The sequence below is a fragment of the Saccopteryx bilineata genome, chromosome 1 (assembly GCF_036850765.1).
Source record: "Saccopteryx bilineata isolate mSacBil1 chromosome 1, mSacBil1_pri_phased_curated, whole genome shotgun sequence".
Lineage (NCBI taxonomy): Eukaryota > Metazoa > Chordata > Mammalia > Chiroptera > Emballonuridae > Saccopteryx > Saccopteryx bilineata.
In genome coordinates, this window is record NC_089490.1 from 13,766,738 (window position 1) to 13,781,418 (window position 14,681).

The 14,681-nt window shown below is 54.2% G+C and overlaps 1 protein-coding gene across 1 annotated transcript; it reads left to right on the plus strand.

Moving 5' to 3' along the window:
• The first annotated feature begins 5,530 nt into the window (after positions 1 to 5,530).
• On the plus strand, positions 5,531 to 8,958 carry CLPSL2 (colipase like 2). The gene is made up of 3 exons (XM_066252913.1): positions 5,531 to 5,620; positions 6,763 to 6,885; positions 8,863 to 8,958. Exons 1-3 carry the CDS (start codon positions 5,531 to 5,533, stop codon positions 8,956 to 8,958), a joined length of 309 nt encoding a protein of 102 aa, XP_066109010.1.
• The last annotated feature ends 5,723 nt before the right edge of the window (positions 8,959 to 14,681 follow it).

Genomic DNA, 14,681 nt, shown 5'->3' on the forward strand with positions numbered 1-14,681 from the left:
AGCTTAATTGCTGAGCAATGCAACAACAACCCAGATGGGCAGAGCATCGCCCCATTGAAGGCTTGCGGAGATCGGTCAGGGCGCATGCGGGAGTCTGTCTCTCTGCCTCCCTGTTCTCACTTAAGAAAAAAAAAAGTGCCCTGGCTGGTTGGCTCAGTGGTAGAGCGTCGGCCTGGCGTGCAGAAGTCCCGGGTTCGATTCTCGGCCAGGGCACACAAGAGAAGCGCCCATCTGCTTCTCCACCCCTCCCCCTCTCCTTCCTCTCTGTCTCTCTCTTCCCATCCCGCAGCGAGGCTCCATTGGAGCAAAGATGGCCCGGGCGCTGGGGATGGCTCCTTGGCCTCTGCACCAGGTGCTAGAGTGGCTCTGGTCGCAACAGAGCGACGCCCCCTGGTGGGCAGAGCGTCGCCGCCTGCTGGGTGTGCCGGGTGGATCCCGGTTGGGCGCATGCGGGAGTCTGTCTGTCTCTCCCCGTTTCCAGCTTCAGAAAAATACAAAAAAAAAAAAGAAAGAAAAAAAAAATGATCCAGGTTATTTCTTATTCACATTATGTATGCATTGGGTGTGTGTGGTGGTGGGGGGGCAGGCATCTGTTTTTTATCCTCTTCTCTCAGGGACCCAGGTGTGGACGCTGGCTCTTCCTTGTGTTTCTGCAACTCCCAAAGGTGGCCGTGATCACTGGCTCTTAAAAATTCTGCTAGAAAGGACGCTCCCCACTCCTGCCCACATTTCCCTGGCTGTAGAGGACAGGGGAAATCAATCTGATCACGTGTCCGAAGGAGACATGAAAATACTGGTGACAGCGTGAATGACAGAGCTGCAGGCATACTGGGGAAGAGTGAGAGCTGTTGGAGACACACTCCCCTCATCTGCACGAATGAATATACTGTAGTCTCTCTCCTGCGGCGGCGGAGGCTTGCGTGCGTGCGTGCGTTCGTTCAAGATTCGGCTCCACCCACGCGCCACCACCGTGGCCGAGGGAGGCGTTGCTGCTGGAAGTGTAATGGACGTCAGTCACCACTGCTTTACAGGAGGTGCGGACGACACCGCATCCTCCATGGCCCAGCACACGTGGAATTCATGGAGCTGCCAAAGCTTTAGCCAAGCACCAAGCCCACCCCCCTCGTGTCCTTACATCCAGCTGTGAGGAACCTGTGTATGTCACGTTGGTGGAGGCCCTTTGTGCTGGACTCCAAATCGACCTCATTAAGGTGGAGAACAACAAGAAACTAGGGGAAGGGGTGGGCCTCTGTGAAATGGACAGAGAGGGCTGGACCTGTGGCTGCGCAGTTGAGAAAGCCTGGACCTGCTGAGGTCGTAGGTTCAAAACCCCGGGCTCGCCTGGTCAGGGCACATCTACGAGTGGATGCTTCCTACTCCTCCCCCCGCCCTTTCTCTCTTTCTCTCTCTAACATCTCTAAAAAAATCAGTACATCTTAAAAAAAAAATCAACAGAGAATGGGAGACCCCATAAGGTGGTTGGCTGCAGTCATGTGAGGGTTAGGACTGTGGCAAAGAGTCTCAGGCTAAGGATGTCACTGAGGCCTGAAATGAACAAATAAACTTGGCTTTTGTGTCTCAAAATAAATAAATACATAAAAATAGAATACGGTAAGAGTACTTATCTCGTGAGGCTGTTGGGAGGATTCTGTGGAGATGATGTGAGTAAATGACTAAGGTGCAATGTTCTGTCCGAAGAGGATCTTCAGGAAAGATCGGCTCTGAGGAGCCGGAAAAGCACCGCTGAGATGGAAGGGTCCTCGGAGAGCACGGATTCCGACGTTCCTCCAGTCTGTTTGGGCGCCAGGCACTGGGGCAGTCCAGAGTCCTCTACGAAGCACCGTGAACCGAGAGATTGTGTGATAGGAAAGCGTACTCTGAAGTCTCCAGAAACAGGAAGACTGTCAGACCAATACAGCCGTGCATTCCCAGGCTTTCCCGCTCACTGCGTGTCTCACGGTTCCTTCGCGGCGCTATCTTGCTGGCAAACAAACAATACGAGGACCAGTTGCTAATGGTTCAAGAAAACTCTATGGGAGAAAACCCGAAAATTAGAGCTCTTCACAGTCTGCCTCTACGTCATTTAGCAGGCAGAACATGTTGGCCCAGCCATGGGACTCCAGTGCCGTTCAGAAGCAGGATTTGAAAACTACCATCTTGGCCCTGGCCGGTTTGCTCAGTGGATAGAGTGTCGCCCGGCATATGGACATCCCAGGTTCAATTCCCGGTCAGGGCACACAGGAGAAGTGACCATCTGCTTCTCTCCCTCTCCCTCTCCGCCTTCTCTCTCTCTATCCCTCCTGCAGCCAGTGGCTCTTTGGCCCCAGGTGGGTTTGCCTGGTGGGTCTGGTCGGGACACATGCGGGAGTCTGTCTCACTGTCTCCCCTCCTCTCATTTAAAAAACAAAACAAACAAAAACCAGAAAACCACCATCTACTCCAGGCTGCTGGTCGGTCAGCCCGTCCTGTCCCTCCAGGGCTTTCTCCCCAGCTAAGCTGACAGCCCGCCCCAGGCTCAGCCTGTCCTGGGAACAAATAAGATGAGAGCTCTGTGTTCTGAGCATCCCGCCCTTTGGTGTGTGTGTGTGGGGGGGGGGGGCGGGGGGGTTTGAGGTGGGGCGTGTGCTGACCTCCAGCGGGCCAGGCTGGGACTCCCCTTCTCTTAGGAGCCTCCTCCTGTCCTCACAGATAGCTGGGCAGCCTCCCTCCCCCCACACCTCTGGCTACCAGGGTGGGTCTGTGTCCCCCTGCCGTCCCATCCCCCTGCTGTGACTCCAGCCCTGCCACTACCAGCCCAGTCACCCCCTGAAGAGCCATCTCAGCAGGGATTACTGCCATGGGCTCCCAACGCCCTGGAGCGCAGACCGCCCCACTCCACTCTGCACCCCTCTGAGCAGGCCACCTGTCCCAGCTGTGCCTCCCTGCACTCCACCCACCCTCACCCCCAAACCTGTGCTCTCTGCACCCCTGCTCAGGAGGCCTTGACTCTCCGCGGGCCCAAACCCGAGTCCCTTCCAAGCAGCACAGCGGAGCCTCTCCTGCTGGCGTCTGGGGTGTCCTGGGCATTCCACGTAGAACCTGGTGTCCCCACTGCGTCACCCGGCACTGCCTGCCTGGGCCCTCTTCCTAGGATGGCTTTGCTAGGGGCTCCTTCCAGACTGCATTGAGCAGCAGACCGTTTCCACTAGGTCACTTCTCTACAGAGTTGTTTTGGATTTCGCAGACCGATAAAACTTTCAAAAAATTTTGGGGACGGACAGAATTTGTACATATATGTTAACAACCTACATAACAACCACGTAATGACACGGAAAACCAAACAAAACGGCCATTGTGTTATTGCTTTTGTTTCATAAAACACATTGAACCTCTCCCCTCCCCAATAGGAAGGATATAATTCCACAATAAAGAATCATTCTTTAAATACATTTATCTTTAACCAAATAAACCACAATACCCTTACTTTTTTCAGTTCGCTGTAGACCAGAAAGAACATTGTCATGGAAACCACTAGAAAGATGCAGGAAAGAAAGAGACACTGGAGAAGATCAGAAGAGGGAAGGCAACAGGACCGGAAATGAAGGGGGGAGACAGAGGTCTGCCAGTGAGGGGCCCCCCTGCCCTGCACTGCTCCCCATTCTCCTTATACAAGACTAGGGTGGCCAAATTTGGGCCCTGACCAAGGGCAGAGCTGTGGCCGTGCTCATAGGTCAGGTGGCTCAGTGACCACCCAACTGGTCCTCACTGTAAAATGAAGATTCTCAACTAAGATCCAGGAAAACTGCAGCCCTCTGTCAAAAATAGTCTTCTAAAGGCACGCATAAAATATTTTGCATAGAATTTCAAGAGCTCCATTACCCTCTCAGGGCCTTCAATACACTTCCCAGGGGTTCCTGGACCCTAGATCAAGGACCCCAATCTCCTAATCGGGACACACAGCTACTGGCCTTCGCCTCCTAATCTTCCCCTTTCCTGAGCAGTCAGCAATATTTTCCAGTTACCTGACACTCACAGTGGCAGGGCCCAATACCTCAGGGAGGGTGTGACTCCATACGAAGGATTATTAGTCCCTGGGGCTCCGTGCCAATTCACAGTAGAGCTGGGAGGAGACACAGTGAACTTCATGGATGGGTAACTAGCTGACCAAAGCAGCAGGCCATGAGTCTGAAGAGAGTTTCAGACTGTGACTTCTGGAGGAGAGGACATAGTGATGACAGGAGTCCTTTTCCTGGGGACAAAGCCTTCTGGCCACCCAAGGCAGTGTAGGGGAGTAGGAAGAGCTTAGGCTCAGTAGCCAGAATGCCCTGGGGTTTCTATCTGGTTCTGCGATGCGATTGTGTTATTTGGGCATGCTATTCTACCTTGACCCTTTGGGTTTCTCATCTATAAAATGGGGATACGAGTTATACAGCAGAATCCACTAAATATTCCGGGATGCCCTTAATTTCCCAGCCTCCCTTGCAGAAGGGTGAGGTCACGTGACCAGTTCTGGCTGATGGTCTGTATGTGGAAGAGGCTTGGGTCACACTGAGAGGCATTTAAGTATCTATTCTATGTACTTCCTCCATCTCTCTTTTCCATCTTTCAAAGTGACCCAGAAGCCAGCCTTCCCGATGGCCTGGTGCACAGTGGAAGAGAAGTCTCCTGTTCCATACTGGAACCCACCTAAGTGGCAAATAAAGCATTTTTCTACCATGCCACTGAAATGTCAGGAGTCTCCGCTGTGACAGCTACTGCTAATTCCCCTGATTGATACAGTTCACGGAAATAGTGGACACAACTCTCTCTCCATACAGTGGGGGCTGCTATTCTTAGAGAGAAGACCTGAGCCCCTACATTAGTGAGCTCAGCTGCCATAACCGAATCCCCCCCTCCCCCCCGCATGGGGGGCTCAAACGACAGGAATCAGGCATCTCAGTTTTCCTCTCTCCTCCCCTCCATTCTGCCTGACACCTCTGTACACTTCACAGATCAATTCTTAGACAACGAAAGGATTCACTGGGACTGGAAGAAGTCATCTTGTCTGATGTCCCGGGACTTACGGGTGACAAGCCTGGGCACCCCTTATCTGGAAGAGGCAAGGGGTGGAGGGCGATTTGGTGCAGGCCGGGCAGAGAGAGGGTCAGAGGATCAAAAGGAGGCGATCTTCATTTTGGCACATGGTTTCACAATAAAGCTTTCTTTTACAGTTTTAAGTTTTTATTTAGAAGTCATATAGTATATGAAGGCCCGTGGGGGCCCTCACATCTATAAAATCCGGCCTGTCCAAGGCTTGAATCAGAGTCTCACCAGGGGTGGGGGACGGGAGCGCCTTTCCTTATTAATAACCATCCCTTCCGGAGGGTTGTAAAGGGCCTCCCCCGTGTCTGCCGCGCTGGGCAGCCTGTGACCATTAACTCCTTCACCCCCCCCCGCCCCCCCGCCCCCCCCCTCCTCCAGCCGGCGCGCCCCGAGCACCGGGCCACGTGTCAGGGAAAGAGGTTTGTCTCCGTAGCCCTGGGGAGCCCCACCCGACCTGCTGCCCTCGGCTATGGCCACGGCCACAGCCTTCGTGCTCCTCGCGGGGGTCCTGCTCCCCTGCTGGGGCGCCTTCCCGCAGTTTGGAAACGAGTTAAGGAAGGTGAGCCAAAGAGCGTTTTGAACCTTCCACTGTAGTGGCGGGTGGTGGCCCGGGCGTCAGTCTGTCCAGGAGACACTGGTTGGGTTTGGGGAGAGAAGTGGCAGGTGGGGTGGGAACCACTGGAGATTGGGGATTGTTCCCGGGCTGGAAGTTTGAGGTGTCCCCAACGTTTTTCAGAGCCTGCTTCACCTTGCTGGTGGCTCTGGAGGTGAAAGGGGGTGGCCCCATGGCCAGCACCGCCCCGCTTCCCACCATCCCCCGCTCGCTCTGGACTATCTCAGCCCCAGGACCTGGCCGTAGGGACCCACCTGCTCTCGTTTCGCCCCTTCCCCCACCGACTTCTAGGCACCATGACATTTCCCCACGTTTTTTTTATTATTATTTTTTTTGTATTTTTCTGAAGCTGGAAACCGGGAGAGACAGTCAGACAACCCCCCCCCCCCCCCCCCGCATGCGCCCGACAGGGATCCACCCGGCACGCCCACCAGGGGGCGACGCTCTGGCTCTGCCCACCAGAGGGCGATGCTCTGCCCCTCCGGGGCGTCGCTCTGTCGCGACCAGAGCCACTCCAGCGCCTGGGGCAGAGGCCAAGGAGCCATCCCCAGCGTCCGGGCCATCTTTGCTCCAGTGGAGCCTTGGCTGCGGGAGGGGAAGAGAGAGACAGAGAGGAAGGAGAGGGGGAGGGGTGGAGAAGCAGATGGGCACTTCTCCTGTGTGCCCTGGCCGGGAATCGAACCCGGGACTTCTGCACGCCAGGCCGACGCTCTACCACTGAACCAACCGGCCAGGGCCTTTCCCCACGTTTTTTATCCTCCTCTTCTCCTGCCCATGCTCCTGTTAAAAGTGCGATTTGGGAGTATTTGCTCCGCTAGCGCAGGTCACCCGTTGGGACCCACAGAAATGAGGGGTCCCGGGAAAGGAGAGGCAGAGGGAAAACCCAAGGCCCCCCTCTCTTTCCCCCTGTTCCTCCAAGCGCTGCTGCTGCGGGGGTGGGACAAGCGGAGGGGCGGTACCTACCTGGAGTGACCCTCTCATGGCTTCTTCTGTGGAACCGACACCCTGGGGCCTTTGGCAGTTCCCAGAACTCTCCCCGACCCTGCCACACAGCCAGAGAGCTGGCGACTCAGGGGCTGTCCCCGCAGGTGAATGGGGCTCGCTGCTCCCACCACTCTGAGTGCTCCAGCGACTGCTGCCTCATGGATTTGAACCACGGTGGCGCCTTCTGTGCCCCCAAGGCCAGAAAAGACATGGTGTGCTTGCCCCAGGTGAGGCTGTGGGGATGGGCAGCCCCTCGGGGAAAGTGCGATGGGGAAAGTTAAAAAACAACACCACCCACAGGGCTGCACCTGCTTTTTCACCCACTGTCTGGGGTGCCCTTCCCCCTTCTCCGCCTGGCAAACCCCAGCTCGTCCTGTGATGCCTGCCACTCCTGACAAGCTTTCTCTCCTTGGAATGTCCACACCCGTGGCCCCCGCGCTCAGCAGAGCACGCATCTCCCGCGTTGGCCACGCCTCTCTCTGTGTCCGCGCGCCTTGGACCTCTCCAAGGGCACGACTGCAGCATACTCATTCGTCTTTGAACCCCCTACCCCTGAGCTTAGTCCCTGCACACAGCAGGTGCTCAACGAGTGTTTGTTGAATGAATGAACATCTCCACCCTAACACTGCCCAGGCAGAGCAGAGTAGGTGCGGAAAGACCTTCTCACCAGCAACCCCGCCTCCCTGTCCCCAACCAGCAACCCCGCCTCCCTGCCGCCAGCGGCCTCGCTTCTAGAGGGGAGCAAGGCTCGGCAGCAGCGGCAGCACTCCTTGGTGCTCCGGAGTTGAACTCGAGTGTAAATCCTGGCTTCCCACCCCATCTTTGGGACCTCGGACAAGTCACTTCTGTCCTCTGAGCCTTAGTTTCCTCGTCTGGAAAATGGGGTGAAAGTGTCCACCCCACCAGGCTGCGGGAAAGAGTTTCTGGTGCTGGCGACCACCAGTGCTCAGCTGAGCATGCTTGTCACCACCTCGTGGGAATGCAGAGGGCAGAATGCTCAGTACATCTTGTTCCCACCCTTGTTCCTGCTGTCTCTCCTCCCTGGCCCTGGGCCCACACCTTCCTAGGGAGGAGGGGCTGGGCCCCCATGTCCCAGGTTGGAGAGCTGTCAGTGCCCTTAGGAAGGAGCCAGGCACCCCCACCCCCACCCCATCCCCACCTCTCTGGCCTGACTCTATAGCTGATGTGGCCAGAAAGTCTTTTCATTATAAGCACTTTATCTAATTTATTTCATTTAACCCTCATAATAACCTTAAAAAACAGGTTACTCTGGTTTTTGTTGTTGTTGTTTTGCATTTTTCTGAAGTGAGAAGCAGGGAGACAGAGACAGACTCCCGCATGCGCCTGGCCAGGATCCACCCGGCATGCCCACGAGGGGGCGATGCTCTGCCCATCTGGGGCGCTGCTCAGTTGTGGCCGGAGCCATTCTAGTGTCTGAGGCGAAGGCCATAGAGCCATCCTCAGTGCCTGGGCCAACTTTGCTCCCATGGAGCCTTGGCTGCGGGAGGGGAGGAGAGAGATAGAGAGGAAGGAGAGGTGGAAGGGTGGAGAAGCAGATGGGTGTTTCTCCTGTGTGCCCTGGCCAGGAATCAAACTCTGGACTTTCGCCTGACCAGGCGGTGGCGCAGTGGATAGAGCATTGGACTGGGATGCCGAGGACCCAGGTTCGAGACCCCGAGGTTGCCAGCTTGAGTGCAGGCTCATCTGGTTTGAGCAAAAGCTCACCAGCTTGGACCCAAGGTCCCAAGGTCGCTGGCTCGAGCAAGGGGTCACGCGGTCTGCTGAAGGCCGGCGGTCAAGGCACATATGAGAAAGCAATCAATGAACAACTAAGGTGTCGCAATGTGCAATGAAAAACTAATAATTGATGCTTTTCATCTCTCCATTCCTGTCTGTCTGTCCCTGTCTATCCCTCTCTCTGACTCTGTCTCTGTAAAAAACAAAACAAAAAAACTCTGGACTTCCACACACCAGGCCGAAGCTCTACGCTGAGGCCTGGGCTGCAGGTTACTCTTTATTATCTCCATTTGATAGATGAGGAAACTGAGACAAAGAAGCTCATTAAGTTGCCCAAGGTAATGAAGGCGTCAGCCGTAGAGCAGACAGACTCAGGTCTGTCTCAATATCACAGTGCCCTTGCTCCTCCTCCCCAAGAAGTCTAAACCCCCTTCTCCCCTGGACCCTCAACTCTCATTTTCCCACAGACTAAGGGAGCCACCAACATCGTGTGCCCCTGCCAAGGGGGCTTGAGTTGCACGTACAAGGACCTGAACTGTCCCAACAGGTGCCGTTTGATTTAGAGGAGGAAGCTGGCGCCGGTCACGACCATCCTGTTTCCCTCCGTTGGGGGCTGGAGGCCTTGGGAGTCCCCATCTTGTTCACAACCCCGCTCCTGAAACATTAAAGTTCCTGGCTCTGTCCTCTGTCTGCATTTCCTGGGAGAGGGAGCCTGGTAGGGATTGTTCCGGTTGTGGGGGCAGGTAGGAGTGAAAGAGCTCCCCACGGGGCTTTGGCCTTGTCTGGAGGCACAGTGGCCCTGAGGGCAGCACTCCGGGAAGGGACTGGGGGAGAGGGTGTGGGGGAGGGGAGGCTGGGTCGGGAGGGGCCAAGTCTTGGGACAGAGGGCTGTGTGGGAGGGGCAGTGTTGAGGGATGTGCCCAGAGAGTGAACACTGAGGTGCCCATGCTGGGTGTGTGTTAGGAGGGACTGACAGGGAGTCTGAATGCTTTGCTCACAGGGCAAAAGGGCGGAGGTCATTGAGAGAGGATTTTCGAGACTGTGACTGAAGTGTAGATGTGGAGATCCTCGTGCCTGCTGTTGGAAGGGGGCCTGATGCAGGGAAAGGTGCATGGCTGTCTCCACTCCTGGTTCCATTTTATGGAGAGAGAAACTGAGGCTCAGAGAGCTACATGACTTGTCCAAGGTATCAATAAGGACTTTTTGCTGCAAGTATAAAAAAAACCCCAAATTGGTCCAAACGATGAGGGAATTCATTGGTGGTCAGAACAAGAGATCCAGACGCGGTTCTGGCTGACTCCAGCAGCTCCCTGGCCCTAAGGATAGAGTCCTTCCCAATAGCCACGCAAGTCCCACATGTCACCTAATCCATACAGCCAGGACTTAAACTGAGAATTTATTGCAGCCCAGACATTATGCAACGTGTTTTCTAATCGGTATTAACCCATTGTTACAACAAGGAGATAGTAGGCACTATAATTACCCTTATTTTTTTTTTCTCAGCAGCTCACAGTAAGAGGTGGGACTGGGGTTTGGACTCAGGCTATCCTGCTCTGGAGGGCAGGCTCTTAAGCGCCAATCAACCCCACATATACACACTCTGCCTTCCAGAGAAAGGAAACATCGCTGTCCCAGGATTCTTTTTTTTTTTTTTTTTTTTTTTTTTACAGAGGCAGAGATAGACAGGGACAAACAGGAATGGAGAGAGATGAGAAGCATCAATCATTAGTTTTTCGTTGCGCGTTGCGACTTCTTAGTTGTTCATTGATTGCTTTCTCATATGTGCCCTGACCGCGGGCCTTCAGCAGACCGCGTAACCCCTTGCTGGAGCCAGCAACCTTGGGTCCAAGCTGGCGAGCTTTTTTTTGCTCAAGCCAGATGAGCCCGCGCTCAAGCGAACCTGCGTCCTTCCGCATCCCAGTCCGATACTCTATCCACTGCGCCACCACCTGGTCAGGCTGTCCCAGGATTCTTAACAAACATCCTAAGGTTGATTCTGATTGGACTGACTTAGCGCGCAAACTCAGCCCTGAGTCAGTCATTGCTGTGGAATTTACTGATTGGCTTAGCCCGGTCCTGGTCCTGTGCAGGGGTGGGGTCAGCGAGGTGGAAGGTCTTTGAGGCCCTACAGAGGCTCTTCTGAGGGCAGAGGGGATGGAAGCTTTTTCCTCCACTTAGTCTCAGATGGCTCATCACCATATCTGCTGGATCCATATCCCAGTTCGAAAAAAGGGGGTAGAATGCCTGACCTGTGGCGATGGGGTGGATAGCGTGTCCCGGTTCGAAGCCCTGGGCTTGCCTGGTCAAGGCACATACGGCAAGCAACCAATGAACAACTAAAGTGAAGCAACTATGAGTTCATACTTCTTGTTCCCCTGTCCTTTGTCTCTGCTCTCTGTAAAATCAATCAATAAAATATTTTTTAAAAAGAAAAAGGAGGCCCTGGCTGGTTGGCTCAGCGGTAGAGCGTCGGCCTGGCGTGCGGGGGACCCGGGTTCGATTCCCGGCCAGGGCACATAGGAGAAGTGCCCATTTGCTTCTCCACCCCCCCTCCTTCCTCTCTATCTCTCTCTTCCCCTCCCGCAGCCAAGGCTCCATTGGAGCAAGGGTGGCCCCGGTGCTGGGGATGGTTCCTTGGCCTCTGCCCCAGGTGCTAGAGTGGCTCTGGTCGTGGCAGAGTGACGCCCTGGAGGGGCAGAGCATCGCCCCCTGGTGGGCAGAGCATCGCCCCTGGTGGGCGTGCCGGGTGGATCCCAGTCGGGCGCATGCGGGAGTCTGTCTGACTGTCTCTCCCCGTTTCCAGCTTCAGAAAAATACAAAAAAAAAAAAAGAAAAAAAAAAAGAAAAAGGAGGCCCTGGCTGGTTGGCTCAGTGGTAGAGCGTCGACCTGGCGTGCAGAAGTCTCAGGTTCGATTCCTGGCCAGGGCACACAGGAGAAGCGCCCATTTGCTTCTCCACCCCTCCCCCTCTCCTTCCTCTCTCTGTCTCTCTCTTCCCCTCCCGCAGCCAAGGCTCCATTGGAGCAAAGATGGCCCGGGCGCTGGGGATGGCTCCTTGGCCTCTGCCCCAGGCGCTGGAGTGGCTCTGGTTGCAACAGAGCGACGCCCTGGAGGGGCAGAGCATCGCCCCCTGGTGGGCGTGCCGGGTGGATCCCGGTTGGGCGCATGCGGGAGTCTGACTGTCTCTCCCCGTTTCCAGCTTCAGAAAAATACAAAAAAAAAAAAAAAAAAAAAAAGGGGGGGGGGAGAAAAGAAAAAGGAGCAAAAGAAAAGAAAAAAGGGAATAGAAGACAGCAAATGCTCACCCTTCCTGAAAGGGCAGCATGAATTAATCTTCTTCTTCTTCTTCTTCTTCTTCTTCTTCTTCTTCTTCTTCTTCTTCTCCTTCTCCTTCTCCTCCTCCTCCTCCTCCTCCTCCTCCTCCTCCTCCTCCTCCTCCTCCTTCTTCTTCTTCTTCTTCTTCTTCTTCTTCTTCTTCTTCCCCCCTCCTCCTCCTCCTCTTCCTCTTCCTCCTCCTCCTTCTCCTCCTTCTTCTTCTTCGTATTATTATTATTATTATTGAGAGAGAGACAGGAAGGGAGAGAAAGGGAGGGAGTGAGAAGTATGAACTCATAGTTGCTTCACTTTAGTTGTGCTTTGATTGCTTCTCATATGTGCCTTGACTTGGGATCGAACCAGCGACCTTGGGCTCAAGTTGAGTCAATGACCCCTTGCTCAAGCTGGCAACCTTGGGCTCAAACCGGTAGCTTCAGGCTTCTAAAGGCGACCTCAGCATGTAGGGTGGGTGCTCTATTCACTGTGCCACCAAAGGTCAGGCCAGTATGCATTATTTTCAGTTGAGAAATACTTGGTCACATGACTGCAACTGGCTGCGAGGGAGACTGGGAAATGTAGTTTTCATCTGAGTAGTTATGTTCTCTGCGAAATCTTGGGCAGTTCTCTCTTGGGCTGTGCACTCTGGCTAAAAAAGAGCAGCAGGAGGTGGTGGTAGAAGGGAGCACATTACCCCCAACTTCCCAGCAAGCCTTGTGGTGAAGCCCAGTTGAGTCACTGTTGGAAACATGGTGGAACTGTTGACAGTACTCAGGAGAGCAGCCATCGATTTCTATATCCATGATCAAGTCATGGCTTTCTTTTCTGCAGGAAGTGAGCATGGCAAATTTTTCATGAAGACCGACGATTTAAAAAAAAGAAGAAGAAAATAGGCCCTGCCAGGTTAGCTCAGTTGATTAAGAGCATCATTCCGAAATGACAAGGCTGCGGATTTGATCCCCCGTTAGGACACATAAACGAGTGGAACAACAATGCTTCCCTTCTCCCTTCATTCTCTCCCTCCCTCTCTCTGTCTTAGTAAAAAAAAATAATAAAAATTTTAAATGAAAATATTTGAGATTTCTCTCACAGAATGGTATTTCTCCCCACTCCAAACACTGACATCACGCCAACCTTAGGGTTAACGATGAGCTGTGTGGCAGGTGTGACTCCTCCCCTCCAAGTCTCCCAACAAGGAAAGCACCCTGAAGCCAGACATGAGGACTGACCGAGGGACAGAGTGGGGGAAAGACAGAAGTACACGGACGGACACCCGGCCTGGCGGGTTTGGAAGGGAGGCCTGTGGGTCACTGCCTGCTCGCCCTGCCGGGCTCTGTTCTCTCTCCCTGGGAACACGGCTCCCAGACTCTTTTGTCTCCTGGCTCCCAAGACCGCAAAGCTAGGAGGGCCAGAGAGGGGGCATCTTCCGCTTCAGGTGCCGTCAGCAGCAGTCCTCCCGTCTCCTTAGGACAGCCCCTCCCCTGCGGCCCCCTTGCAGCGCCCCTGCGGTCGCCTGGCACTCTTCACACCGGGATAGGGGCCCTGGGGTCTTCCTGCTCTGGCCATCTCCCTTGCTGCCTTGACATCCTGTCTGGCCTCTCAGCTCCTCCATCCCCTCTGTGATCACTTCCGTACATTAAAATCCTCTCTGTTTCAAATACCTAGTGTAGTTTCTGTCTCGCTGACCGGGCATTGACTGGTAGGTAGAGAAGGAACCTTGCAAGTGGGGGCAAAGCCGACTCGGGAACACTAGACCTGCCTGACGTGGGTAGAATGCACGCGAAAAGCAATTGCTTTGGGAAGAGAACTGAGAATGGTAGTGACTTATGGGAAGTCTTATAAATACGTTTTACTTTGAAAAACTTCAAAACCAATAAAGACTGAATACACTGAGTAAGTGCTGTGCCACTGACGTCTGGCACGGCTTTAAATTAGGCACGATGAAGGGGTGGGTCCCCTCTAATTTCCCATTTGCCGTTCGGAAGGAGCATTCACTGAGTTTGCCCGCCAGAGAGCCATGGCTTCCTTTCTTTTGGTAACCCCAAATTTCCGGGAAGAACCTCCCCACCCACCCTCATTCTCAGTCCACGAAGTTGAGTGGGGCTCCATTCACATCAGAACACTGAGTCCTCCGGACGCACAGAGGCTCCTGCCCTTGCCCTGGCTTTAGGGATAGGGTTGGTCGTGGGCACGTGACCCGGCCTGTCCAATCAGAGTGAAGCTTAGGCTCTGCGTGCGGTACCAAGACGTATTACTTCCTCTTTCTGTGGACTTGAACCTGGGCGAGCGTAGGTCTGTGTTGTTGGCAGCCGTCTTATCCCTCTGTGGACTCGGGATGAAGCCCACACAGAGGAGCCGGGGGACCAGGCTATAGCTCATGACACAAACTGTGCCTCAAGCCAGATGCCTGTACCCGCTGGACTTTTACCTGACCCAGTAAATTCACTTTTTTCCTTAACCACTTTGGGTTGGGTTTCTGTCGCGTGTGGCCAAGTAAGCCCTCACCTGATGCTCTGCCCCTTGAAGATGAGACGCTTTTCAGGAGACCTGCAGTAGCGCATCCAGGCGTGCTAGATAGATTTCCTCAAAAAACGAGGTATTGACATTCCAATGTCAGGCTCTCGGAGAAGGGAGAAGAAAGGTGAAAACCAGAGTCTGATCTTCTATCACTGTACAGCCCCGTGGCTTTGGGGAAGCTCGGCCACCTCTCTGGGCCTTTGTCATCTCGTCCGAGAGACAAAATGTTGACGATGCTGTTTATTAATAATACTCTACAATTGGATTGGATGAGAGAATCTTTTGAAGTCCCCCTGACTCTGAGATTTTCTAATTCTAAAGATAAATAACCACTTCCGTAGACTGGGTGCGCCTACCCTGTGTGAAGCACAACACCTGCTGTTCAATTGGAGCCCTGCACCATCCCTGGGATGTACTGTTATTATCCTGCATGCTGCAAGTGGGGAAACTGAGGCTCA